Source organism: Panthera onca, chromosome C2, assembly GCF_046562875.1.
Source record: "Panthera onca isolate mPanOnc1 chromosome C2, mPanOnc1 haplotype 2, whole genome shotgun sequence".
NCBI lineage: Eukaryota > Metazoa > Chordata > Mammalia > Carnivora > Felidae > Panthera > Panthera onca.
This window is the reverse complement of record NC_138347.1, coordinates 45,835,549-45,862,097: the sequence shown is the minus strand read 5'-3', so window position 1 is coordinate 45,862,097 and position 26,549 is coordinate 45,835,549. Positions and strand designations below refer to the sequence as shown.

At 32.7% G+C, this 26,549-nt stretch overlaps 1 protein-coding gene across 1 annotated transcript in view; it reads right to left on the bottom strand.

Moving 5' to 3' along the window:
* Window positions 1-26,549, bottom strand: part of ARL6 (ARF like GTPase 6) — a 40,228-nt gene that overhangs the window by 4,256 nt on the left and 9,423 nt on the right. Inside the window, exons 3-7 of the mRNA XM_060640199.2 lie at window positions 25,527-25,588; window positions 25,025-25,093; window positions 21,162-21,256; window positions 5,723-5,852; window positions 2,040-2,095 (exon numbers count right to left, since the gene is read on the bottom strand). Coding sequence (XP_060496182.1) covers window positions 2,040-2,095; window positions 5,723-5,852; window positions 21,162-21,256; window positions 25,025-25,093; window positions 25,527-25,588 — 412 coding nt within the window. The remainder of the gene's footprint in view (window positions 1-2,039; window positions 2,096-5,722; window positions 5,853-21,161; window positions 21,257-25,024; window positions 25,094-25,526; window positions 25,589-26,549) is intronic.

The following is a 26,549-nucleotide window of genomic DNA, read 5'->3' as shown; positions in this document are numbered from 1 at the left end:
CATTTAACCCATACAATTTTTGACTTTTACTTTTTAATTGTATAGATGACAAAATTATATTCACAAGAAAATAATATATGATTGTTAATAATTAGTTAATAAGTAGTAGAATAAATCTGCTAGACTCAAAAGCCCAAATGCTTTTCATTACTATTCATGGTCCCTACATACAATAGGGAAACTGCTCACAGAAAACTGCTATAAATGTTACATAAAATAATACGGTAACACAAAGACATAATGCTATTTCCAATAGTGTATTCTCCGTACAAAAAGGGAGGTAAGATGCGGAGATTATGAGTCAGAAAAATCAAAGACACAAAAATTAGGTAATTAGACCAGAGTTGGCAAGTGGCACTGCGATGTTGGATCGTTACTGACACCTAGTGGCATCATTATTGCAGACAATATAAACCGGAAAAAAAAAAAAAAAAAAGAGAGAGAGAGAACTATAATTTATCAACCTGTTTTCAATACTATGATTTTATGAGCAATAGTAGGGTTTCTCTCTGTGCTATAACTTCACTGTGAGCAATAAACACTTGTAAAGTAAGAAATCAAGGCTGAAAACATGCTTCTGGTGTCTTCTGTAGAATGTTGCTCTGTAATCTGTTTTACGTGGGAATCAGTCCCATTAAATCATCAGAAGTGTAAACCACTTCTTTATCGCAATCTAAGAAACTAAGTTGGTGTGTTCACAGAAAAATTCCAGTTATTCTGCGAACCATGAGAGGTTCTCAATTATGTTTTACTTAATTGTAAAATATGACTATAATATTCTTTGTAGTTTAATGGTAAATGTCATGATGTCTACACAAATACAAGACAGAAAAAAAGACAGTCTGTGCACTTTACTTAATACCATACTTTACTAATAACACATAAAAATATTTATCAGATGTACATTTAGTACTCTGAACCAGAGAAAGGTCTCTTTCTGTATGGGCAAGCAGCCTATTCTTAGATTCATGAGGACATGAATAAGAGAAAACAAAATCACACATAACTGGTATTAAAGGGTTAGTGTAGAAGAAATTAAATTTATAGCCACAAGACTACAACTAGAATTAAGAATATTTTGTCATTCACCCTTGCTCAGGGCAGGGAGATTCCTGATAGGAATGATCCTCAGCTCTACTCACAAATGGACAATTTTTGGCCTGACTCTCAGGGTCCCGTAATAAAAAAGACCTACAAAACTTGGTTTTATTCACACCCATTGCTCTGCGTGGGTCACTTCTTTAAGCCATTCCTGTGGTTAGTAAACAGTGTAATCTTAGAGGAAATGCTAGATGTTAATTTATTCCTTCATACAGTAAGCCTGTACCAACCTATGACAGCTATTTTGATGAATAACAAAATTGCAATATATAAAACATCAATACAATACCAGTATTTATAACACTAAATGAGTATTAAAAATTGTGTAAGGGTGCCTGGGCGGTTAAGTGTCTGACTCCTGATTTCAGCTCAGGTCATGATCTCACAGGTTCGTGAGTTCAAGCCCCATGTCAGGCTCTGCGCTGACACTGCAGAGCCTGCTTGGGATTCTCTTGTCTCTCTCTCTCTGCCCTCCCCACCTCAAAAAAAAAAAAAAAAAGAGTTGTATAAACATGCTATGTATAAATGGAGCTATACATAGAATTCAGCATGATTCTTAAAAGATATATGCCATGCAAACTTACTTTTTAAATATTGACAGTAAGGCCTAAAATTTGTCCCAAATTTCAAGTGTGCTTCTATTACTAGATATGATAGAAATTTGTTGCCATAAATTATAATTATTTTCTAGAGTTATCATATATATTGAATTGTAAAGATGCAAATACTTTATTTAAATAAACCCTTTAGAAAAATGTAATAGAAGTAAATGTAGCAAGGTACTGGATACTTACTGTATTGTTTTTTCTGACAGCAGAAATAAATGGAAACAAGAGGGAGAAAGGCTATGATATAACAAAAATGAAATGTAAAAGGAGGAAAAAAATGTGAATGGAATGGAAATAAAGGCTGAAAATGCACAGTGTTTTGTGATGTACCTTGAAGCCAGTCTACACCTTCTTGCAATCCTTCTCCTTTTATGGCGTCACTAGCACTGAAATAAAATCCATAAGAAACATATCCATTTCACTACATCATAGAACATAAGAATAAATAATTATAATTTTGCTATATGGCAAATTATTATATTCTAGTAACATATCTGAGCAAAGCTGATTAAGCACTGAAACTGAATATACATAGGAAATAAAAGTCTAAGTGCTCAGGAAGAAGACATGATAAAATTATTCATAATTTACATAGACATTTGAAAAAGTATATCACTAAAAAATTATTATTCTACTTTGCCCAGTCCTAGTGACTCAAGAGCATTTATTTATTAGAAATGTTTGACTTCGGTTACAATTTAGCCACATGATGGAATGGCTTTATTTGAAATGGAATTTGGTATCTGTACGGTATAAACCTATGATTATAACTTTGGTGAAGTGGCAGAATAAAAAAATCTCAGATTTCAATCATACTCTTATACCTACTGGCTTCAGGAACCTGGATTGATTACTTAACTCTCTGTCTCAGTTTTAGCATCTATAAAATGATGGTAAATTGACTAACATAATAAAAGGCAGAGGATTTTTATAGTATCAGATCACCTTTTTCAAAGACATGGACTGACAGCATTTAGTATAAACAATTAGATTTCCTGAATGATTAGGGTTCCTTTTAACTGTGCTGAAGCAAGATTTAAAAATGTACCTAACTATCTAAAATAATTAGATGCTAATAAAATCAGAAATTACTTCCAAGGCATTACTTATTAGATTACAAATATGACTTATCATAGAATTATTTTTTAAATAGAAAGAAACCAACAGCATTGATACACAATTATTCAAAGCAAATTATAAATTATCCGTATCAATAGCAAAACATCAGTAACTAAAATGCTTAAATCAAGAAAGATCAGTGTATTGATTTTTATCACACATCTATAGTCCCAAACAAGACTATAGTCCCAACCAAACAAATAATACAATGGAAAAACTTTCCCCCTTTACTGGAGATGTTAACACTGTACTAAAAACCTTGCATCTTTTCCTAATAATTCCCAAATGTATGAACTCTACCTCTCCTTTTGAACACGTCATCAGGTCTATAACTAGAAAAAAAGCCAAAGTTTTTACCATGTCTTACAAGGCCCAATGGGGTATGGTCCCTGGCTATTTCTCAATGGCCCCATCTCCTATAATTTCCCCCTAGATTTCTGTCCCAGCCAGCCTGGACTTCTTGCTATTCCTGGAACACACCAGGCACATTCTCACCTAAGAGACTTTTCACTTGGCTGGTCTCTCTGTCTGGAAAGCTATTCCTCCAAGCCTTCGCATGAATTGCACCCTGACTTCAGTTAGATCTCGCAGAGAGAGCACTTCTCATTATTCTCTCTCTTATTATCCTACTTTACTTTTCTTCATCCTTCCAGCTGACATTTTATATACTTATTTATCTGTTTCATTATCTGTTGCCCTCAAAAGAGAGTAAATAAGCAAATACATATTGTACCAGGGACTTAGTCAAAGAACACACAAGAAGAATATTAACAAAATCAAACCCTGAAAATCAGAGTTGACTACCTGTTTAGTACAACGATGAAAACCAATGATTAAACCACAGAAATTTTCCTATAATTTTCCAGGCTATGTTTCCCTATAATCTCTTGTTTATTGCCCAGTAAATTTATTTGTACCTAAGGCAAGAGAGATACCATATTTTATCTCCGTATTATTGAGTGTTACCTTTATCTGTAAAACGGGAAAAGAAAAATAACTGTATTTTCAATTTTTTTACATGCTTTAAAGAAAATAGCAAAAAATAAAAAAAAACTTAACAAATGAAACACTAATTAGAACTTAGTGAGATATTTTTCGAATTAAGAAGTCAATATTATAGATAAATTTCTTCTGTAAGTTATATAGAAAATATAGAACCAGGCAATATAATACTCCACATCATTACAATGTCAGGATGTTACTTTTTCTCTCAGTGAGAAATATTTAGGTGTCACAACTGAATGAATAAATCTATTAAAATTCAATCGCTGATTGTTTTAAGTAGAAAGATTTTTTCCATTTGCAAAGTAAATTTCTATTCCAAAATTAAAAGTAGGACTATATCTTTTACTAATTTAGACACAGATTTCTTAATGTACTTCCTATCAAAACAGTCCCAACACTTAATACAATGCAAAAATTAAAAATTATTTTACTTTAGATATTATCAATTTAGGTATGATTTAAAGAAATACAATGTTTCTAGCTTAAGATATTTCTTTACCTAAAATCCCTCCTTTCTTTACCAACCAAATACCACAGAACCTCAAATCCAACTCAAAAGACATTTAGTAAAATTGACTCTCCCTCTGATTTCAAAGTAAGGAGGGTTTTACTCAAGATATGCAGTGTTTTGCTCCTGGGTAGAGATGCTGTTGGCCCTGAGTACTGAGGCATTTTAAGGGCTTTTTCAAGCTCTCTTTTATACTACTCCTTTTTCAGAACGAAGGTTAGTTCTAAAAATTCTTTTCTGAGCTCTACTATCTCCTTGTTCATACTCTGTTTCTCCTTCTAGAGGCAGTAGATTTCTCTGCCTCTGTTAGGCCTTTCTCCATAAAAACCTTCTTTAAAAAAAGGGAAACTGGAAAGAGAAGGACATCTTGCAGCAGGAGAAGGTAGGTGGGTGGACAGAAGGAAGCTTACATTAATGTAAGGCCGGCACTAAAACACTAATATATCACTTCTGGTAATCCTTATTGGAATATTTTGGAGGAAAGACACACTGGAGTTAAATGTATCAATAAGACACCGCTTTCCAAATAAACGCTGAATAATAATGTCAGATACTAATTATTGCAGAGTTCAATTTTATTAGTATGTCCAAATGAAATTATTATTCCCATTTCTATATACTCATATAAACCAAACTTTGTTGTGTACATACTAAGTGCCTGGCACTATTATTATTCTAGGGGTTACAGAGTGAATAAAACTGATAAAATCCAAGCTCTCATGGTGCTAATGCACTAGTATGAGAAGACGGACGATAAAAGAAGCAATACCCAGATAAGACATTGCAACAGAAATATAAAGCAAAGTGTGAAAAAACAAGGTACAGAGGTAAGAGATAGTAATATTCTGGAGGGTTATCAGGAGGGGTCTCTCTCCTGAAGGAGGTATAATAGCAAGTCAGGAAAATTATTTTGGATAAAAGGAGTAACACGTGCAAATGTTCTTATGGGATTGTAGATGGCTGATACAATGTGCAGAAGGAAATCAGTGTGGTTGAAATGGGGTGAGTAAGTGGGCTAAATTATTCTTTTAAAGAGTGGTTTATATTTTTCTATCCCTAAAAAGATTTTAAAAGTTTTTTTTTTTTTTTTCCTAAGACTTACTTAAATAATCTCTACACCCAAAGTGGGACTCAAACTCACAACCCCAAGATGAAGAATCACATGCTCCACCAACTGAGCTAGCCGGGTGCCCCAAGATTTGAAAATATTTTAACAATAATATATTCATGAGCACTTGCACTGACACAATTCTATACAACAAAATCCCTAGCTTATATCCTATCATGTTACGTCACTTACACGATAAGCTTGGCAAAGAAAAATTGAAGCTCAGAGATTTTTTTCAGAATGATAAAATGAAAAGTAAATATAAAACTTTACCAAATGTGCCATGGTTTATCTTTGATGTTCTCTAAACACAGCAGTTGAGACACTTTCACAGATGTTACTGAATCTCTAAGATCCATTTTGTTTGCAAAGAATAAGATTGGTATTCGGCGGTGCTTAATATCTAAAAGAGAAAATAAGACGATCATCACACCTCCAGCTTTTTGGTCCTTCTCCCCAAATTCTTAAAACTAAAATTCACTAAAACTGTTTTCCAACCTCTTCTTTCTATATCGAACATACACAAACATTTGAAGACATGTACTGTCAGGCATGTATTTGAATGATAGGAGAATTAAAAACAAACAAACAAACAAAAAACCTTTCTTCTTAAGACTATCTGCCCTCTGGTTGGAGCTTTAAAACAAAGATGAGTTTCTCAGGATCCACATAAGAGTGAAACCATATGGTATCTGTCTTTCTCTGTATGGCTTATTTCACTTAGCATCACACTCTCCAGTTCCATCCATGTTGCTACAAAAGGCCATATTTCATTTTTTCTCATTGCCACGTAGTATTCCATTGTGTATATAAACCACAATTTCTTTATCCATTCATCAGTTGATGGACAGAAACCCATGGGGGAGGGGAAGGGAAAAAAAAAAAAAAAAAGAGGTTAGAGTGGGAGAGAGCCAAAGCATTAGAGACTGTTAAAAACTGAGAACAAACTGAGGGTTGATGGGGGGTGGGAGGGAGGGCAGGGTGGGTGATGGGTATTGAGGAGGGCACCTTTTGGGATGAGCACTGGGTGTTGTATGGAAACCAATTTGACAGTAAATTTCATATATTAAAAAATAAAAAAAATAAAAAAAAAAATAAAACAAAGATGAGTGAGGTGGGAGTTGGGGCTCGTTAAGCAGCTACTGAGCAGCACTTGCAAAGGGATTAAATATTTTGTTTTTATTGTCAGTAGAAAGGAGGCAAACTTCAATGAAGTAGAAGATAAACTACATCTTGATTTTAGATTTTAGTCACAGTTTTCAGGTAACAAGCTGGATATTTTAACAAGATATTTTTTTACCTTGTTACAATTTTGGAAATATTTTCAGTTTTGAATAGATAACACCTTTAAATAGTTCAAAATTCAGAAGACACAACATGGTATACAGCAAAAGAATCTCCCTCCCACCTGTCCCAGGCTATCCACTTGTCCTCTCTAGAAGAGTTAACCCATATTACCTATTTCTTGGCATCTTTTTAGAAATATTTGCAAAGAATTATTATACATTATTCTTTATACAGATAGTAGCAGACTATTCAGTTTTATATATTTTGATTTTCACTTAATTTCATATCTTGAAGACCATCCCATATCAGTACATAATGAGCAGTTTCTTCACTATTTTAACAGTTGCAGAATACTGTCTGTTAGTACTATGTGCCATAATTTGTATAATCTGTTCCCAGTGAGATATATGTGTTGTTGCCAATTTTTAAAACTATAAACAATGCTGAAATGAATAAAAGTGTACACAGCAAATTTTGCACATGAGCCAGCATGTTTATAGGTTAAATATGAGAAGTAGAGTTGCTGGTGAAAGGATATGTAAATTGTTATTTTGACAGTGATTACTGAAAGGCTTTCCCTTAAAAATTGTATCAATGTATACTTCAACAACAATGGATAAGAATTAATGTTTCCAGTGCCCTTGCCACAAGAGTGTTATCAAACTTGTTGATCTTTTCTATATGACAGGGGATAGGTAAAAAGTACTACCAGAATATGTTTACTTTGTTTTGAGAAAGGTCAAGAATTTTTCTATATATTCAAAGGATATTTCTATTTCGTCTTTTATGAACTATCTTACCCTATCCTTTCCCCATTTTTCTAGTAAGTTTTTATTTTCTTATTGATTTGTAGGAACACAACAAGTAGTAAGAGAAAAAGTCCTCTAGGTATGATATAAACTGCAAATATTTCCCCTTGCTTGACATTTGCCTTTGACTTCTCATGGTTTCTTCTAAGTCAAAACTTTTTAAATAGTAAAATTCATCAATCTTTTCTTTTAGGATTCTGGGTTCTGTGTTATAGTTAGAAAGGTCTCCTCTTGCCCTGTAATTTTATTTTATTTTATTTTATTTTATTTTATTTTATTTTATTTTATTTTATTTTATTTATTTATTTTTTTTGCCCTGTAATTATTTTAAACTTCTCCCATACTTCTCCCATAGTTTATTCTACTGCTGTAATGTTGTGATTTTTACATTTAAATATTTAGTCCAGCTAGAATTTACCCTGGAACAGAGAATGTCAGAATGGATAAAAAGAAGTTAGACATATCTATATGATGTTTACAAGAAACACACTTGGAACATAAGGACACAAACAAGCTGGGAGGAAAAGGATAGAAAAACATTATGCACACATGTAAATGTAAGAAAACGCACATGGCTACCCTACTATCAGAAAAAGTAGTGTTCGGGGCACCTGGGTGGCTCAGTCGGTTAAGCGGCCGACTTTGGTCATGATCTCGGGGTCTGTGAGTTCAAGCCCCACGTTGGGCTCTGTGCTGACAGCTCAGAGCCTGGAGCCTGTTTCAGATTCTGTGTCTCCCTCTCTCTGACCCTCCCCCGTTCATGCTCTGTCTCTCTCTGTCTCAAAAATAAATAAATGTTAAAAAAAAAGATTAAAAAAAAAAAAAAGAAAAAGTAGTGTTCAAGATGAAGGGTATTAAAGAAAAAGACCGCATTTTTTGGTTATTGTTGTTCTCTGTGCAGTTTGCTTTATGTCAGTGTTTTTTAAGTTTTTGTTTAAGTTTGTTAATTAATATACAGTGAAATATCAGTTTCAGGTGTACAATACAGTGATACCACACTTCATACATCACCTGGTTCTCATCACAAGTACACTCCTTAATCCTTATCACTTATTTAACCCATCCCCCCTACCTCCCTTCTGGTAACTATCAGTTCTTTATAGTTAAGAGTCTGTTTCTTAGTTTGCCCCTCTCTCTCTGAAAAATGCAGGCATTTAAAAATTATAAAAGTGTTGATCGTTTACTCAAGAGGACAAAACAATATTAAATGCATATGTATCTAATAAATAAGCTTCCAAATATGTAATGCAAACTTTGACAGTATTAAAGGGAAATATAAAGAAATCCACAATCATAGGTGGATACTTCAAGGCCCCTCTCTCAGAAATTGATAGAATAGACAAAAAAGATCACTAAGAATGTATAAGATGTGAACACTATCTATCAACTGACATTTACAGACCCTTCACCCAACAACAGCAAAATACATATTTTACTTAATTGCAGATGGAAGAGTCACCAAGCTAGACCATATACGTTGGGCCATATATTCCTAAGGATGAAATCATACAGAATATGTTATTCCATCAAATGGAATTAAGTTAGAAATCAATAACAAAAAGAAACCTCGAAAATTCTCAAATATTTGGGAAATTAAATATAATTTATATTTATATATTTATATATTTTATATTTATATTATATATTATAAATATATACCATATATTATTATATATGTAATGGTAATATATATATTATACATGTAATGTTAATATATATATTATATATTATATTATTATAATATATATTATATTATATTATTATATTTATATATTTTAATATATATTTATATATTAAATATAATTTATATTTATATTATATTAAATATAATTTATATTTATATATTTATATTATATTAAATATAATAATCTAAGGGTCAAAAAAGAATTCACAAGGTAAATTAGAAAATACTTTAAATAATAAAACAAACATATCAAAATTTGTGACATGTAGGGATGCCTGGCTGGCTCAGTCTATTGAGCATCCAACTCTTGGTTTTGGCTCAGGTCATGATCTCACAGTTTGTGGGTTCGAGCCCTGAATCAGGCTCTGGGCAGACCTGACTCAGCTTTAGATTCTCTCTCTCTCTCTCTCTGTCCCTCACCTGCTTTCTCTTTCTTTCAAAATAAATAAATAAACTTAAAAAAATTGTTTCCAACTGAAAAAGGTAATAAACACTGAAATACAATGTAAGTATAGAATTTTCATAATAAAACAAAGAACAAAAATTAACAAAAATTTTAAAAAGACAAACCATCAGAGGAAATTAACAAAGCCAGAGTTCTTAAAAAGTTAATATAATCAATACACTGTTTAAAAGATTGAGCAAGAAAAAACTGAGGAAACATAAATTATCAATATCAGAAATGAAGGAAGATACATAGATCTTATAGACATTAAAAGGATAGTGAGAGGATATTATAAACAGTTTTATGCCAGTAAACCTGACAATGGAGATAAATTTAAAAATATGGTCATAAATTACCAAAAGTGACCCAAGGAGAAATACAAAACTTTAACAGACTTATATCATTTTAGGAAATTTAACTCATAATTCATAGTCTCCCTACTCCCTGACACTCCTTGCACACACACAAAATCCCAACCCAGATGACTTCATTGGTATATTCTATCTAACACTTAGGGAAGAAATAATACCAACTCTATCCAACCCAAAAAATAAAATAAAAAGAGAAAGAGTAAATACTTTCTAACCCATTTTATGAGGCCTCTATAACCTTGATGACTAGAGCATTTTAAGAAAGGTATAAACCAAAAAACCTCATGAGCACAAAAACAAAACTCTTTAGCAAAGTGTCAGCAAATCCAATTCAATGATATATAAAGAGGTTAATAATCAATAGTCAAATGAGGTTTAATCCAGAAACGTAAGTTTGGTTTAATATATGTGAATCATACTATCATTGCAATAGATGTAGAAAAAGCATTTGGTAAACTATGACATGAGTTTACGATGGAACCTTTTGGAAAATTAGGAATAACAGAAAATTTCCTTGACCTAATAAGGAAAGATATAAGCAAACCCTACTGAGCAGCATACTTAATGATAAAATGTTGGATGCAAAGAATGGGAGTAAGACACAGAAACAACATAAGTGTCTATCAATGGATGAATGACAAAGTTAGTGAATAACATGAGCTTGAACTATGCAGGTCCACTTATACATGCCTTTTTTTTTTTCAATAAATATATTGAAAATTTTTTGGAGATTCACCAACAATTTGCAAAAATCTGTAAACAAATCATGTAGCCCAGAAACATAGAAGAAAAATTAAGAAAAGGTTAGGTATCTCATGAATGCATAAGATACATATAGATACAAGATGAATTTATCATTTAATATCATAAAAGATATACAAATCTATTATAAAAAGTTAAAATTCATCAAAATTTACATGTACATAGACCAAACATGGCAGCATTCAGTTAAGAGATATGCAAACAAATGTAAAGATGCAGTATTAATTCATAACTGCATAAAATTAACTGCAACACATACTGTACCACTGAGATAATTTCAAAGTCATCTCCTGCACCTGTTGCAGTGAGCTTAAGTGTTGAAAGTATCTGTTTAAAATGCTATTTGACCCTAATCATCTCTATGTGAATTCTTCTCTCCAGTAAATCGTGTATCACAGTAAAAGTTATCTCTTACAGTTCTCACATATTTTTTCACCTTAGTTTGTGCAATACTGTAAACCTTGAATTATATGGCACCCATACAAAGTCCCACCAGTCATCCTGGAAATGAAAGAAGCAAAGAAAAGTTATGACATTACAAGAAAAAGTTGAATTGCTTGATATGTACCATAGATTGAGGTCTGAATCTGTGGATGCCTGACATTTCAAGGTAAATGATTCCACTATAAGGACCAACATAAAAAAAAAGAAAAGGAAATTCATGAAGCCATTGCTGCAGTTATGCCAGCAGACATGAAAACCTTGCACATTTCATGAAATACCTTTTCATCTTGTATTGAAAATGTAGCTTTTATGTGAGTGTAGGATTGCTATAAGAAAGGCATCCCTATAGACTCTAACATGATTCAAGAAAAAGTGAAGTTATTATGTGAACATAAAGCAAAAGGAAAGTGGAGGATTTAGTGCTAATAAAAGATAGTCTGATGGGGCTCCTGGGTGGCTCAGTTGGTTGAGTGTCTGACTTCGGCTGAGGTCATGATCTCGCAGTCCATGAGTTCAAGCCCTGCATCAGGCTCTGTGCTGACAGCTCGGAGCCTGGAGCCTGCTTCAAATTCTGTGTCTCCCTCTCTCTCTGCCCCTCCCCCACTCATGCTTGCTCTCTCTCTCGCTCTCTCTCTTCCTATCTCTCTCTGTCAAAAATAAATAAAAACATTAAAAATTCTTTTTAAAGTAAAAGATGGCCTGATAATTTTAGAAAGAGATTTGGCTTAAAAAGTATCAAGATAACAGGAGAAGTAGCTTCTGCCAACCAAAAGGTAGCAGACAGTCTCCAGATGCCATTAAGGAAATCATTGAGGAGAAAGGATATCCACCTGACCAGGTTTTTAATGCAGGTGAAAGTGCCCTATTTGGGGGGGGGGGGGTAGTCACAAAGGGCATTTATTAGTAAGGAAGAGTGGCAAACACCAGGATTTAGGGCAGGAAGAAAGTAGGAAAAAGACTTAACCATTTTTTTTTAAATTTTTTTTTTAATGTTTTATTTATTTTTGAGACACAGAGAGACAGAACATGAGCAGGGGAGGAGCAGAGAGAGAGCAAGACACAGAATCTTGCACAGCGCTGTGCTGACAGCTCTGAGATGTCAGCACAGAGCCTGACGCGGGGCTGAACTCATGAACCACGAGATCATGACCTGAGCTGAAGTCGGATGCTCAACTAACTGAGCCACCCAGGCGCCCCAAGACTTAACCATTTCTATTCAACATTGTACTGAAGGTCCTAGCCAGTGCAATAAGACAAGAAAAAGAATAAAAGGCATAAAGACTAAAAAGGAAGAAGAATTTTTGTTGTTAACTTCATACATAGAAAATTCTAAGAAATCTAGAGAAAAATTACTAGAATAAGTATATTTAACAACCTCCCATAATATAAATCAATATTTTCACATACTAGCAATGAACCATTAGAATATGAAATAAAATAAACTATTTACAATAGCTTTGAAAAAAAAAAAAAAACTTATGGATAAGTTGAATGAATGATGTGTAAGACCTACATAGAAAACTATAAAAGATAGAGAAATTGAGAAAAGGATAAATACATGAAGTGACATACCATGTCCATGAGTTGGAACATTCAATGTTAAGTCTAATGTTAAGATCTCAACTATCTCCAAATATGATCAAAATAAAATCCCAGCACAGTTTTACAAAATTAATAAGCTGATTTTAAACATCATTTAAAAATATAGAACACCTAAAACTACTAAAATCATCTTGAAGAAGTAGACCAGGATTAGAGGATTTATCCTGACTTCAAGATTTATTATACATCTATGGTAATAAAGACAATGCAAAAGCACATAAAAGGGATCAGGGGAACAGAATACAGAGTCCAGAAACAGACACACACGTACACACAAATTATATTCAATAAGCATGAAAGTCAAATGATTTTGACAAGTAATTCAGCGAAAAAAATTTTTCCCCAACAAATGTATTTTGGGGTAATTGGATATCTGTAAAAAAAAATGCAAAAATTAATTCAAGATGGGTCTCAGGCCTAAACATAAAAACAGAAACTATGAAGCTACTAGAAGAAAGCATAGGAGAACATGTTAGTAATCTTAAGTCAGTAGGCACAGATTTCTTAGAGAGGACATAAAAAGCTTGTATTAAAAGGAAAAAATGAAGGTTGATGGAGGGAGGTGAGTGGGAGATAGGCTAGATGGGTGATGGGTATTAAGGAAGGCACTTGTGATGAGCACTGGGTGTTGAATATAAGTGATGAATCACTGAATTCTACTCCTGAAACCAATATTGTACTGTATGTTAACTAAAACTGAAATTAAAAATAAAAATTGAAAAAATTGATAAATTAGACTTCACCAAGATTAGATAAATATGTTTATTAAAAGATACTGTGAAAATGGGACACCTGGGTGGCTTAGTTGGTTGAGTGCCCAACTCTTGATTGATTTTGGCTCAGGTCCTGATCTCACAGTGTGAAACTGGCCCTGCATTGGGCTCTGTGCTGGCAGTGTAGAGCTTGCTCAGGATTCTCTCTCTCTTCCTCTCTCTCTGCCCCCCACCTCTAGATAAACTTAAAAAAAAAAATAATGTGAAAAAAATAAACAGGTGAGCCACAGACTGGTAAGAAATCTTCAAAACACATATATTTGACAAAGGTATTCTATTTAGAATTTATAAAGAAATGTTAAAATTCAATACTAAGACAAACAACCAAATTAAACACATGGGCAAAAGATTTAAAAAGATCATTTTACAAGAGAGGGGTGCCTGGGTGACTCAGTCAGTTAAGCATCAGGCTCTTGATTTCAGCTCAGGTCATGATCTCATGGTTCGTAAGATCAAGCCCCACACTGGGCTCTGTGCTGACAGTGTGGAGCCTGCTTGGGATTCTCTCTCCCTCTCTCTCTGCCCCTCCCCCACTTGCACACACTCTCTATCAAAATAAATAAATATTTTTAAAAAGAAATTTTACAAGAGAATGTACAAGAATGGTTAATAAAATATGCAAAAGTGATCAACATTTTTAATCATCAGTAAAATAGAAATTAAAAGCAAATGAGATCCTATTACACACCTTGTTGAAAGGCTAAAGTGAAAAAAATATATTATAACATCAATCATTGGAGAGGATGTAAAGAAACTGGAACTCTCATATATGTTGTTAAGAATGTAAAATAGTATGACCACTTTGAAAAATCAAAGGGCAGTTACTTTAAATATGATCCATATGTCTATCCTATGACTCAGCAGTATCATTCCTAGGAATTTTTCAAAGAGAAATGAAAGCATGTCTACAAAAAAGTCTTTTATAAGAATGTTCATATTGGATTTATTCATAATAGCCCTAACCTAGAAACAGTCTAGATGTCAATCAACAGGATACTGGATAAACAAACTGTTGGATATTTACACAACAGAATGTTACATAGCAATAAAAAGGAATAAACAAGTGATATATAAAACGATATAGATGATTTTCCACAACATTATGCCAAATAAAAAAACTTATGCACAAAAATGTATGTGTTCCCCCTCCCCCATTTACATGAAACTGTAGAATAGACAAAATTAATCTGGCGACAGAAATCAGATTAGAAGTTCTCTGGTATGAGGTGAGGAGTATTGACTGGGAAGGAGTGTGAAAGAACTTACTGGGGTGATGAAAATGTTTCTTGATAGGCAGTGTAGTTACATGAGTGTATGCATTAGTCAAAATTAGTGAACTATATAATCAAGATCTAAGCATTTGACTATACACAACTTATACATCAATTTTAAAAAGTTCATATACAGAGTGACTGAATGGATAAAAAAAAAACAAGACCCATCTATACACTGCCTACAAGAGATTACTTCAGAATCTAAAGACACATACAAACCGAAAATGAGGGTATGGAAAAAGATTTCCCATGCAAATAGAAGCAAAAGAAAGCTGGGGTAGCAGCGCTTATGTCAGACAAAATAAATATTATTTTATTTATTTTTATTTTTCATTTTTTAAATATTTTTTATCTTTAAGTAATCTCTATACCCAACGTGGGTGTACAGTCTGAACTTATAACCATTAGATCAAGAGTCGCATACTTTACTCACAGAGGCAGCCAGGTGGCCCCAGATAAAATAGACATTAAACCAAAGATTATAACAAAATACATAGAAAAGCAATAAATAAGATAAGGAAATCAATCCAATAAGAGGATATAACAAGTGTAAATATCTATGCACCCAACACAGAAGCATCTAAATATACAAAGTAAATATTAATAAATATAAAGGGGAGAAATTGACAGTAATATAATAACAGTAGGGGACTTTAAGATCCCATTTACATCAATGGAAAGATCATTTAGACAGAAAGCCAATAAGGAACTTTGTTCAGTGGCACTGAACAAATATATAGATGGGTTTAACAGATGGATTTAACAGATATATACAGAATATTCCATCCTCAAACAGCAGAATACACATTCTTTTCAAGTAGACCTGGAATATTCTCCAAAACAGAACATGTTAGGTCACAAAATAAGTCTCAATAAATTTAAGAATACTCATATTATATCTTTTATGACCACATTGGTATGAAACGAGAAATCAACTACAAAAAAAAAGGACAGAAAAAAACACAAATACATGGAGGCTAAACAACCAATGAATGGGTCAATGAAGAAATAAAAAAGGAAATAATAAAAAATACCTACAGACAAAAATGAAAACACAATGCTTCAAAATCTTAGGGAAACAGCAAAAGCAATTTTTTTTAATGTTTATCTATTTTGAGAGAGAAAGAGCAGGGAAGGGGCAGAGAGAGAGGGAAAGAGAGAATTGCAAGCAGGTTCCACACTGTCAGCACACAGCCTGATTCGAGGCTCAATCCCATTAACCGTGAAATCATGACCTAAACTGAGATCAAGAGTCAGATGCTTAACCAACTAAACCACCCAGGAGCCCAAGCCAGCAAAAGGAGTTCTGAGGTAAGTTTATAGCAATACAGGCCTACATCAAGAAACAAACAAACAAAAAATCTCAAACAATCTGAGCCTTTATCTAAAAGAAAGAGAAAAAGAACAACAAACAAAGCCCCAAGTTACTAAAAGGAGGAAATAAAGTTCTGGGTAGAAATAAATGAAATAGAGACTAAAAAACCAACACAAAAGATCATGAAATCAAGATAAACAAAACTGATAAATCTTTAGCCAAACTCATCAAGAAACAAAAAGACAGAAAGGACCCAAATAAGTACAATCAGAAATTAGAGAAGAACAGACACCACAAAAATGTCAAGGATTATGAGACTGCTATGAAAAATTATATGCCAACAAATTAGACAACCTGGAATAAATGGATTAATTTCCTATAAACATATAATCTTTCCAGACTGAATCAGGAAGAAATAGAAAATCTGAACAGACTGATTGCTTGTAACAAAACTGAATAAAAAAAAAAAATCAAAAGACTACCAATAAACAAAAGTCCGAGACCAATGGGCTTCACAGGTGAATTCTATCAACATTTAAAGAAGAGTTAATATCTATCCTTCTCAAACTATTCCAAATAGTAGAAGAGGAAGGAAACCTTCCAAGTTCATGCTATAAGGCCAGCATTATTCTAATACCCAAACCAGAGAAAGACACTCTAAAAAAAAAATTACAGGCCACTATCTTTGATGAACACAGAGGCAAAAATCCTCAAGAAAATGTAGACAATCAAACTCAACAAAGGATAATACACCATAATCCAGTTGGGTTTATTCCAAGGACATAAGGATGTTTCAATATTAGCAAATAAATCAGTGTGATATACCCCATTAACAAAATGAAGGATACAAACCATATGATCGTCTTAATAGATGGAGAAAAGCATTTGATAAAATACAACATCCATTTATGATAAAAACCCTCAACAAAGTGGGTTTAGAGGGAGAACACCTAAACATACTAAGGTCACATGAAAAACCTACAGCTAATATCATATTCAATGATGAAAAACTGAACATCTTTCCTTTAAAATTAAAAACAAGACAATGATGTCTACTCTTGCCACTTTGATTCAGCATAGTATTGTGAGTCCTAGCCACAGCAATTAGACAACAAAAAGAAATAAAAGGTATCCAAACTGGCAGGGAAAAGTTAAACTGTCACTAACTATTTGCAAATGACATACTATATATGGTAAACCCAAAAGCTCCATCAAAAACTGTTGGAAACCAATAAATGAATTCAGTAAAGTTGCAGGAGGCAAAATTAATATACAAAATTTTGCTATATATTTGTTATATATATACACAAAAATCTGTAACACATATTGCATTTTAATATACAAAATCCTTAACCAAGGAGGTGAAACTTACACTCTGAAATCTGTAAGACTCTGATGAAAGAAATTGAAGACAACACAAACAAATGGAAAGATATACTATGATCATGGATAGAATTAATATTGTTAAAATGTCCACTCTACTCAAAGCAATCTACAGATTTAATGCAATCCCCATCAAAATACCAATAGTATTATTCACTGAAATAGAACAAATAATCCTAAAATTTGTATGGAACCACAAAAGGCCCCAAATAGCCAAGGCAATCTTGAGAAAGAAGAACTAATCTGGAAGTATCACAATCCCAGATTTGAAGCTATATTACAAAGCTACAGTAATCAAAACAGTATCATACTGGTAAAAGAAAAATAGATACATAGATCAATGAAATAGAATAGAGTCCAGAAATAAATCCATGCTTATATAGTCAATTCATCTACAACAAAGGAGGCAAGAATATACAATGGAGAAAAGCAGATAACCCTGATAAAAGATTGCTAAGTTTTTAAAAGTGAAAAAGTCACATAAAAAGTACGAGCTAGATAATTATTACCCCAAATATTTGAATAAGCTTAGGTTGTCTGATAAAAATACCAGTGATTGTTGTTGAGCAGGAAGAATTATTAGAAAGCCCCACACTCTTCCCATTCTATTCCTAATAAATCTACACTTCTTTTAAACCACCACCTCTTCCTAAAAGTCATAGCACAAAGACCACTTAAAATCTTTTTGCAGGAGTAAAGCTATTAATGCAGAGTTCCACAATACTTACTGGAGAATTGTACTGTGGAGAAAAAGAAAGAATATCCATCAATTGGTAAATGATAGAATAAATGTGGTACACTCATAGTATGGCATATTAGGCACCGTTAAAAAGACTAATTACATATATGCAATTTGACTTGAAAGGATTTCCATCATTCAGTGTTATCTGAGAATAGACAGATCAGAAGAGTATAGAGAATATGATCTGATTTTAATAAATAACAATGAGAAAAAAAATACCAAATTGTTAATACTGGTATCTTAAAAGGGGATAGAGGCTGGCATTTAGAGTTTAAAAACGTAAAAGATCTATTTCAAAATATTTCTCAGAAAAAATATATATGAAATGCTGTGATTGCACATACCTATATATACATACATGTATGAAAAAATGGCAACCAAAATAATTTTTATTGTTTATTTTATTATTTTTAATGTTTATTTTTGAGAGAGAGAGAGAGAGAGAGAGAGAGAGAGAGAGAGAAAGGGCGAGCATGTGCTTGCAAGTGGGGGAACGACAAAGAGAGGGAGACAGATCCGAAGCAGGCTCCTCACTGTAAGTGCAGATCTCCACGTGGGGCTTGAACTCCCAAACCGTGAGATCATGACCTGACCCGAAATCGAGTTGGCCATTAACCGATTGAGCCACCTAGGCACCCCATAACCAAAATAATTTTAAATACATGGTGAAATACATGGAATTTTACTTCCTCCTTTCTTCTTTATCAATCTATATTTTTGGCTACTGACACCTATTCTTTTTATGCAACCAAAAAAAAGGGTATTTTTATTTTGGGGCAACCTGGAAAACACTGCAAAACCTTTGAAATTTCATTCTTCACAGAGCTAGAACAAACAATTCTAAAATTTGTATGGAACCAGAAAAGACCCTGAATAGCCATGGCAATTCTGAAAAAGAAAACCAAAGCTGGAAGCATCACAATTCTGGACTTCAAGCTGTATTACAAAGCTGTAATCAAGACAGTATGGTACTGGCACAAAAGTAGACATATAGATTCATGGAACAGAACAGAGAAACCAGAAATGGACCCATAAACATATGGCCAACTCATCTTCAACAAAGCAGGAAAGAATATCCAATGGAATAAAGGCAGCAAATGGTGTTGGGAAAACTGGACAGCGATGTGCAGAAGAATGAACCTAGACTACTTTCTTATACACAAAAATAACCTCAAAATGGGTAAAAGACCTAAATGTAAGACAAGAAACCATCAAAATACTAGAGAACAACACAGACAGCAACCTCTTTGACCTTGATCTCAGCAGCTTCTTACTAGACATGTCTCTGGAGGCAAGGGAAACAAAAGCAAACATGAACATCAAGATAAAAAGCTTCTGCACAGCAAAGGAAAAAATCAACAAAACTAGAAGGCAACCAGGGAGAAGATATTTGCAAATGACATATCAGATAAAGGGTTAGTATCCAAAATCTACAAAGAACTTATCAAACTCAACACCCAAAAAACAAATAATCCAGTGAAGAAATGAATAAAAGACATGAACAGACACTTTCCCAAAGAAGACATCCAGATAGCTAACAAACACATGAAAAGATGCTCAACATCACTCATCATAAGAGAAATACAAATCAAAACAACAATGAGATACAACTTCAAACCTATCAGAAAGGGTAAAGCTAACAACTGAGGAAACAACAGATGTTGGTGAGGATGTGGAGAAAGAGGAACCCTTTTGCACCGCTGGTAGGAATGCAAACTGGTGCAGCCACTCTGGAAAACAGTACGGAGATTCCTCAAAAAATTGAAAATAGAACTACCCTATGACCCAGCAATTGCACTTCTAGGTATTTATCCATAGGATACAAAAATGCTGATTCAAATTGGCACATGCACCCCAATGTTTATAGCAGCGCTATCAACAATAGCCCAATTATGGAAAGATCCCAAATGTCCACTGACTGACAAATGATAAAGAAGATGTGGTATGTATGTATATATATATATATATATATATATACATATATATATATATATATATGTATATATATATATATGTGTATATATATATATATGTGTATATATGTATATACACATATACACACATACACACACAATGGAGTATTACTCAGCAATCAAAAAGAATGAAATCTTGTCATTTCCAACGACATGTAAGTAGAATGTATTATGCTAAGTGAAATAAGTCAGAGAAAGGTAAATACCATATAATTTTACCCATATGTGGAATTTAAGGAACAAAACAGATGAACATAGGGGAAAAGGAAAAATACGATAAAAAACAGACAAGCAGGCAAGCCAGAAGAGACTGTTAAATAAAGAACAAGCTGAGGGTTGCTGGAGGGGCTTTGGGTGGGAGATGGGCCAAACAGTGATGGGCATTAAGAAAGGCACTTGTTGGGTGAGCATTGGGTGTTATATGTAAGTGATGAAACACGAAATTCTACTCCTGAAACCATTATCACATTATATGTTAACTGACTTGGATTTAAATAAAAATTTTAAAAAGTACATGCAAAAGCAAAACACGTGAAAATTTAAAAAAATAAAATAAAAAACATATATAATGTGCTACAGGTAAAGATATAAGTTCTGCATAATTACTATATTTTAAAATTGAAAATAAAGGGGAGTAATATACTCATTACTGTTAGAATTGTTGAATCATTGTATTGTACACCTGAAACTAATATAAAACTGTATTGATTATATTTCAAAAAAAATTCAAAAATTTTAAAATAGAGATAATTACATAACACCAGTAACACTTTCTGCCAACACTAAAGAACAAAACATCTCATGTAAACAGACCCTCAAGCACAGATGCCACAAACACACAAACATACCTGGATGATTCAGAAGAGTATCAAGTTCTTCTTTGGCCACAACCATTCTTAATCTATCACTACTATCAATGACAAAAATAATGGCTTGTCCTTCTCTGTGTAACATAAAAAATGAGAAAAATTAACGATAAACTCATACATTTTTCCATATTTAGTATTCATCTGCATTTCCTAACCTGTGTATTATCTCTTTATTTATTAGTTTATATGAGTGATTAATATATTATCATTAGTCATATTTTATGTAAAGTAATTTGTTCTCGGTTGATAATATGGTAAATTTAATGACTTGTTATTTCATAATTTTAAAAAATCACAAGTAAAATCATAATTCTATTACACAGATACAATCATTATTAATACTTTGGTGTAAATCATTTTTGACATTTTCTTTGTGTATACTCACATATGAATATCTACATTTGTATTTAAATGGAATCTTGCTGTTTTACATCCTGACTTTCTGATATATAAACATTTCCGTGATCTTTTTCTGCAGTATGGTTTGAGCTTTTTTAATTTTGAGAGAGAGAGAAAGAGCATGAACAGGGGAGGCACAGAATGAGAGGGAGAGAATCCCAAACACGCTCCACACATCAGTGCAGAGTCTGATGCGGGGCTCAAACTCACAAACCATGAGATCATGACCTGAGCCAAAATCAAGAGTTGGACACTTATCTGACTGAGCCACCCAGGCGCCTCTTGTTTGAGCTACCTTTGTATGAAACATGAAACACTATACCAGTATTTTTTACCTTAACCATAGTGATAAATACATTTTACATTAAGAGGACACATAAGTATACATAACTATATTTGAAATAAGTTTTTGGAAATAATTACAAATAGCTTTTATTTTATTCAATTTGATTTTTTTTTTTAAACTGATAACCATCTACTGATAACCAGCTACTGAACTGGCTTAAGGGTTCACCTATAGATCTCACTGGCCCTTAAAAAAAAGTCACTGATTCCCTCTGACCCATTCATTGCATGGTGTCATCAAATACTGTGCCAAACTTCTATTGTTGGACTTAGAGATTATTCTTAATTTTCATGATTATGAAAAAGTTTGGAATAAACATCCTCCTAAATACAATTTTTAAATTTTTTGATACTTTAAGATTTGTTCTTAGGACTAAAATTTCTAGGAATATATACAAAATTAAAAGTTTTAGATAAACACTGACAAATTGTATTCCAGACATGCTTTATCAACATCATACTTATACTAATATCAGTACTTTTCCCACCCCTTTCCTGTATGGCTTCTTAACAGTTTTCCATTTTTGCCATTTTAAAAGCATATTTACATTGTATTTCATTAATTGCTAGTGAAGTTCAATATCTTTTCATATATTTACTGGACATTTATACTTTTGTTGTGAATCACTTATTCTAGTAGTAAGTTATTATCTTAAAGTTCAATGTCATTAGTAATCACACGAATATAAAAATAAAACAACTTTCTAGTTCTATTTCTTCTACCATTAAAAAAAATGAATACAGATTATCACCAGTCATTTATTAGTAGTAGCCATAGAAATTGATATGACTGGAAAGATCTACCAAGAGCTTTAAAAATGTTCACTTTGAACCAGTAATTTTATTTCTGAAATTTATTCTGAGGAAACATGGACTATGACAAAGATTTATGCAGAAAGATGTGTTAACTGAAGGGCTGTTTATAATCTTCAAAAACTGAGGAAAGCCTTTATGTCCAAAAATAGAAAAATGACCAAAAAAATAGACATAGGCATATGAAAAAATAACAGGTAGCCATGCATTAGTTATATTCTTTGTATGTTTTTCCTGATTTATTCTTATCATGAATGTTAACTGAAAAAGCAGGATAAAAAACTATATATGGCAATTTATAATGTTCCTTTCTCAATTATGTAAAGTGTGTATTTTATATTTTAAAAAAGAAGAAATATACAAAAAAGATTAACAATAGCAAATTTATTAGTAGTGAGATTTATGGAAAACTTTTGTATATTCTCTTCTATATTTTTCAAATATTAAAAAAAGTGCACTCCTTATATTTTATATTTTATTACTTTTTCATATTATAAGGATAAGATGCAAAAATTATATAATAATTAATATTATAGAATCATATAAATGACAAAGTAAACTTCCCTTATAATCTTGTTGTTCCCAAAACAAATGCTATTAATGGTTAGGTGTACATTCCACCTATTTTTTTTCTTCTCTATATATACTAAGCACATATTTTTATTAAGAATACTATTTTTCTTTTTATAATTGAGATATGTCATTATAAACAGGGTTCAACACACAATTTTCAGTGTATATCTTTGCCCACCAGTGTTAGTCATAGGATACTTTTCAAGCAGCAAAATGATGGCTGGAGGGCATGAACATTTTTCATTTTAACAGATACTGGTAAATCTCCCTGAAAAAGATGTTACATTCCCACCATAAGAATGACTTGTTTTGCCAACAGTACACTTAATCTTTTTAACCTCTTTCAGTCTAACAGATTAAAATGAATTTGTTCTTTCATAATTAGAAAAATATAGAGATACAAGATATAAATTTACTATTATTATAAACTTCTCCATAGTAACCATATTCACTTTTCAACCTACAATTTATCTATAGTGTTCATAATTAACTTCTTCCAAAAAGATTTTGAAGAAAAAGGAATTAAAATAAGAAACATTTCCTTTTGGAGTGTCTGGGGGGTTCAGTAAGTTAAGCATCCGACATTTGGTTTTGGGCTCAGGTCATGATCACCCGGTTCATGAGTTCAAGCCCCACATCAAGCTCTGTGCTGACAGTGCAGAGCCTGCTTGGGATTTTCTCTCTCCCTCTCTCTGCCCCTACCCCACTCATACTGTCTCTGTCTCTCAAAATAAATTGATAAACTTAAAAAAAAAAAAAAAAAGAGAAACATTTCCTTTTTTTAAAGTACTATTTTCTATGTATTTTTTTATTGCACATTTGCAGGAAAGAATTAATCAAAAAAAATTAAAATCAGATCTGGCAGTCATGTCATAACCATTGAAAACAAGAGTTCATAATGACAAAAGGGCATTTAGTCAAACGATACTGATTATAATTTCAGACTCCAAAAGTAATTTACATTGCTTATATATGAAGGAGTCCTAGCAATAATAGAAGTTAATGAATTCATTTTAATACCACATGCAAATCTTGAGAGGATATAATACATTTGGATCCTAGTAACTTGATAATCTGCAGTGATTAGTGAGCACTTGATGTGCATATGCTGAAAAATATCTTGTTTAGAATTGGTTATAGAAAAATGGATCAACTGTTAGGACTATTATTTTAACTAAATTTATTCAATAAATATGTACTGATGTATATGTCCAGCATCATACTTGGCCTTGAAGAAAAAACCTTAATAAGAAATAATCCCTGCTCTTGAGGAATTCATACTCTCACTATGGAGGCAGGTATGGTACAGGACTTTAAGACCTAAGAATTATGATTACAGAGGTGTGAATGGGCAAAGTACTATGTGAATGCTGGGGACAGAATACCTGGGCAACATGGTGAAATTTCACAGAGGAGGTGACTTTTGAGTTAGCCTTAAAGCATGACTATATTAACTTTAAACAAAATAAAAGAGGGCATTAAAAACAGAGAGAACAGCATATGCAAAGAACCAAAGTCATGAAGGGCCTGAAGCCTTTGAAAAATAATATAAAGTATGATCATGTATCTTTTTAAATTAGAAAATGTGCTTAAATTATATGAAAAATAAACATTGCAACCTAGCCCATGTAATCTTTTGGATTTATCTGTTAATCGTTATTTGTTATTAAAATATAATCATCTAGTTAACTAACATTCATAAACATACTTACTTATAATAGTGCTCCCAGAGATTTCTGTATCTTCCTTGACCTGACATGTCAAACACTGTAAAAGACAAACTACAGAAAAAGACAATAAAAACAAAACAAAATCAAACACCAAACAAAACAATGACTACCTTATAAATTACTAACTTAAGGTGTCACTTCTATTTAAAATTTTAAATTTTTTCAAAGAAGCCACCTTTGGATATACAATATGCAATTTGAATCAATTTTCAAGTACAAGTCCCATAAGATAAATTTTTGAATATAAATATTTTTCAATGAGTAACATATAAAAAATGTTTTCCTTGCTAGAGAGATTATCAGAATTTGTCTGAACTCTAAATTCTGAAAAATAATCCACAGGTAGTGGTACAAATATTTTAATACTTATGGATTTCTGAAACAACAAATTAATTTTTCTAAAAGTAGAAGGAATGATGAGGTAGATCTAATATCACTTTTCCACCCAAAACTTCTTAGTCACAAGCATAATAAAGTGAATTACCTGGACGATTTGAATTTCTCTATGCTGAATCCTATGGTTGGAACTATATCTTGAGATTGAGCCTTTAAGAGAAAAGACAAATTTAGAAATTTGCAATTACCAAAGATGAATTATTCCTCAGGTTAAAAAAAATATCCAATATCCAATTCCAAAATTTTTCACTAAGGAGATGACAGAATTAAACAAAATTATAATTTTTACAGTGGGATCACAGTGTGTGAATGCTTTACAGAAGTTTAAGGTTTACTAATATGAATCTGTATAATGTGTATGTCTTAATTCATATTTTGTGGCTTGCTGCAAGTTACCACAGCCTTAAAGCGGTTTGATGAGTCATTCCGAGTTCACATACAGGACTTTGTAATCTTTCACCACATACTTAATGAGTTTCTATATACTATAGGGGACTGTTCTCATATCTAGATGGTGAATATACATGGCCCCTGCTCTCACTGAGCTTATTATCTAAAGAAGGTAAACAGCAATAATCAAGTAAACTACAAATGAACACGATTTCAGGCAGTGATAAGTACAATGAAAGGTGATTTGGGGATGGGAGGCAATGGGGGAGGAGGTTGGTATGGGGCATGGAAGAGCCTCTCTGAGGAGGTGACATCTGACCCAAGAGTAAATATCAAAAAGGAGAAAAGCTATGACGAGATCTTGGCAAAGAATATTCCAGTCAAAGGAATTAGCCAGTGCAATGACCCCAATGCAGGAAGGAACTTGTCACTGAGGTAAAGTATAAGACCTGTATATCTAAAATGTACTGAGTAAGGCAGAGAGCTGTATGTAATAAAGAGAGGTAGAGCCTCGAAGGTCATGGTGGGGAATTCTGTGTGAAGAGATACAAGGGGGCAAAAGTACAGCAGGAGACATGTTAGAAAGTCAATTAAGTGACTTAAACTGGCAATTAAAGTGCCTTAAACTGGGGTGCCTGGGTGGCTCAGTTGGTTGAGTATCTGACTCCTGATTTTGGTTCAAGTCATGATCTCACAATTCATGAAATTGAGCCCCATGTCA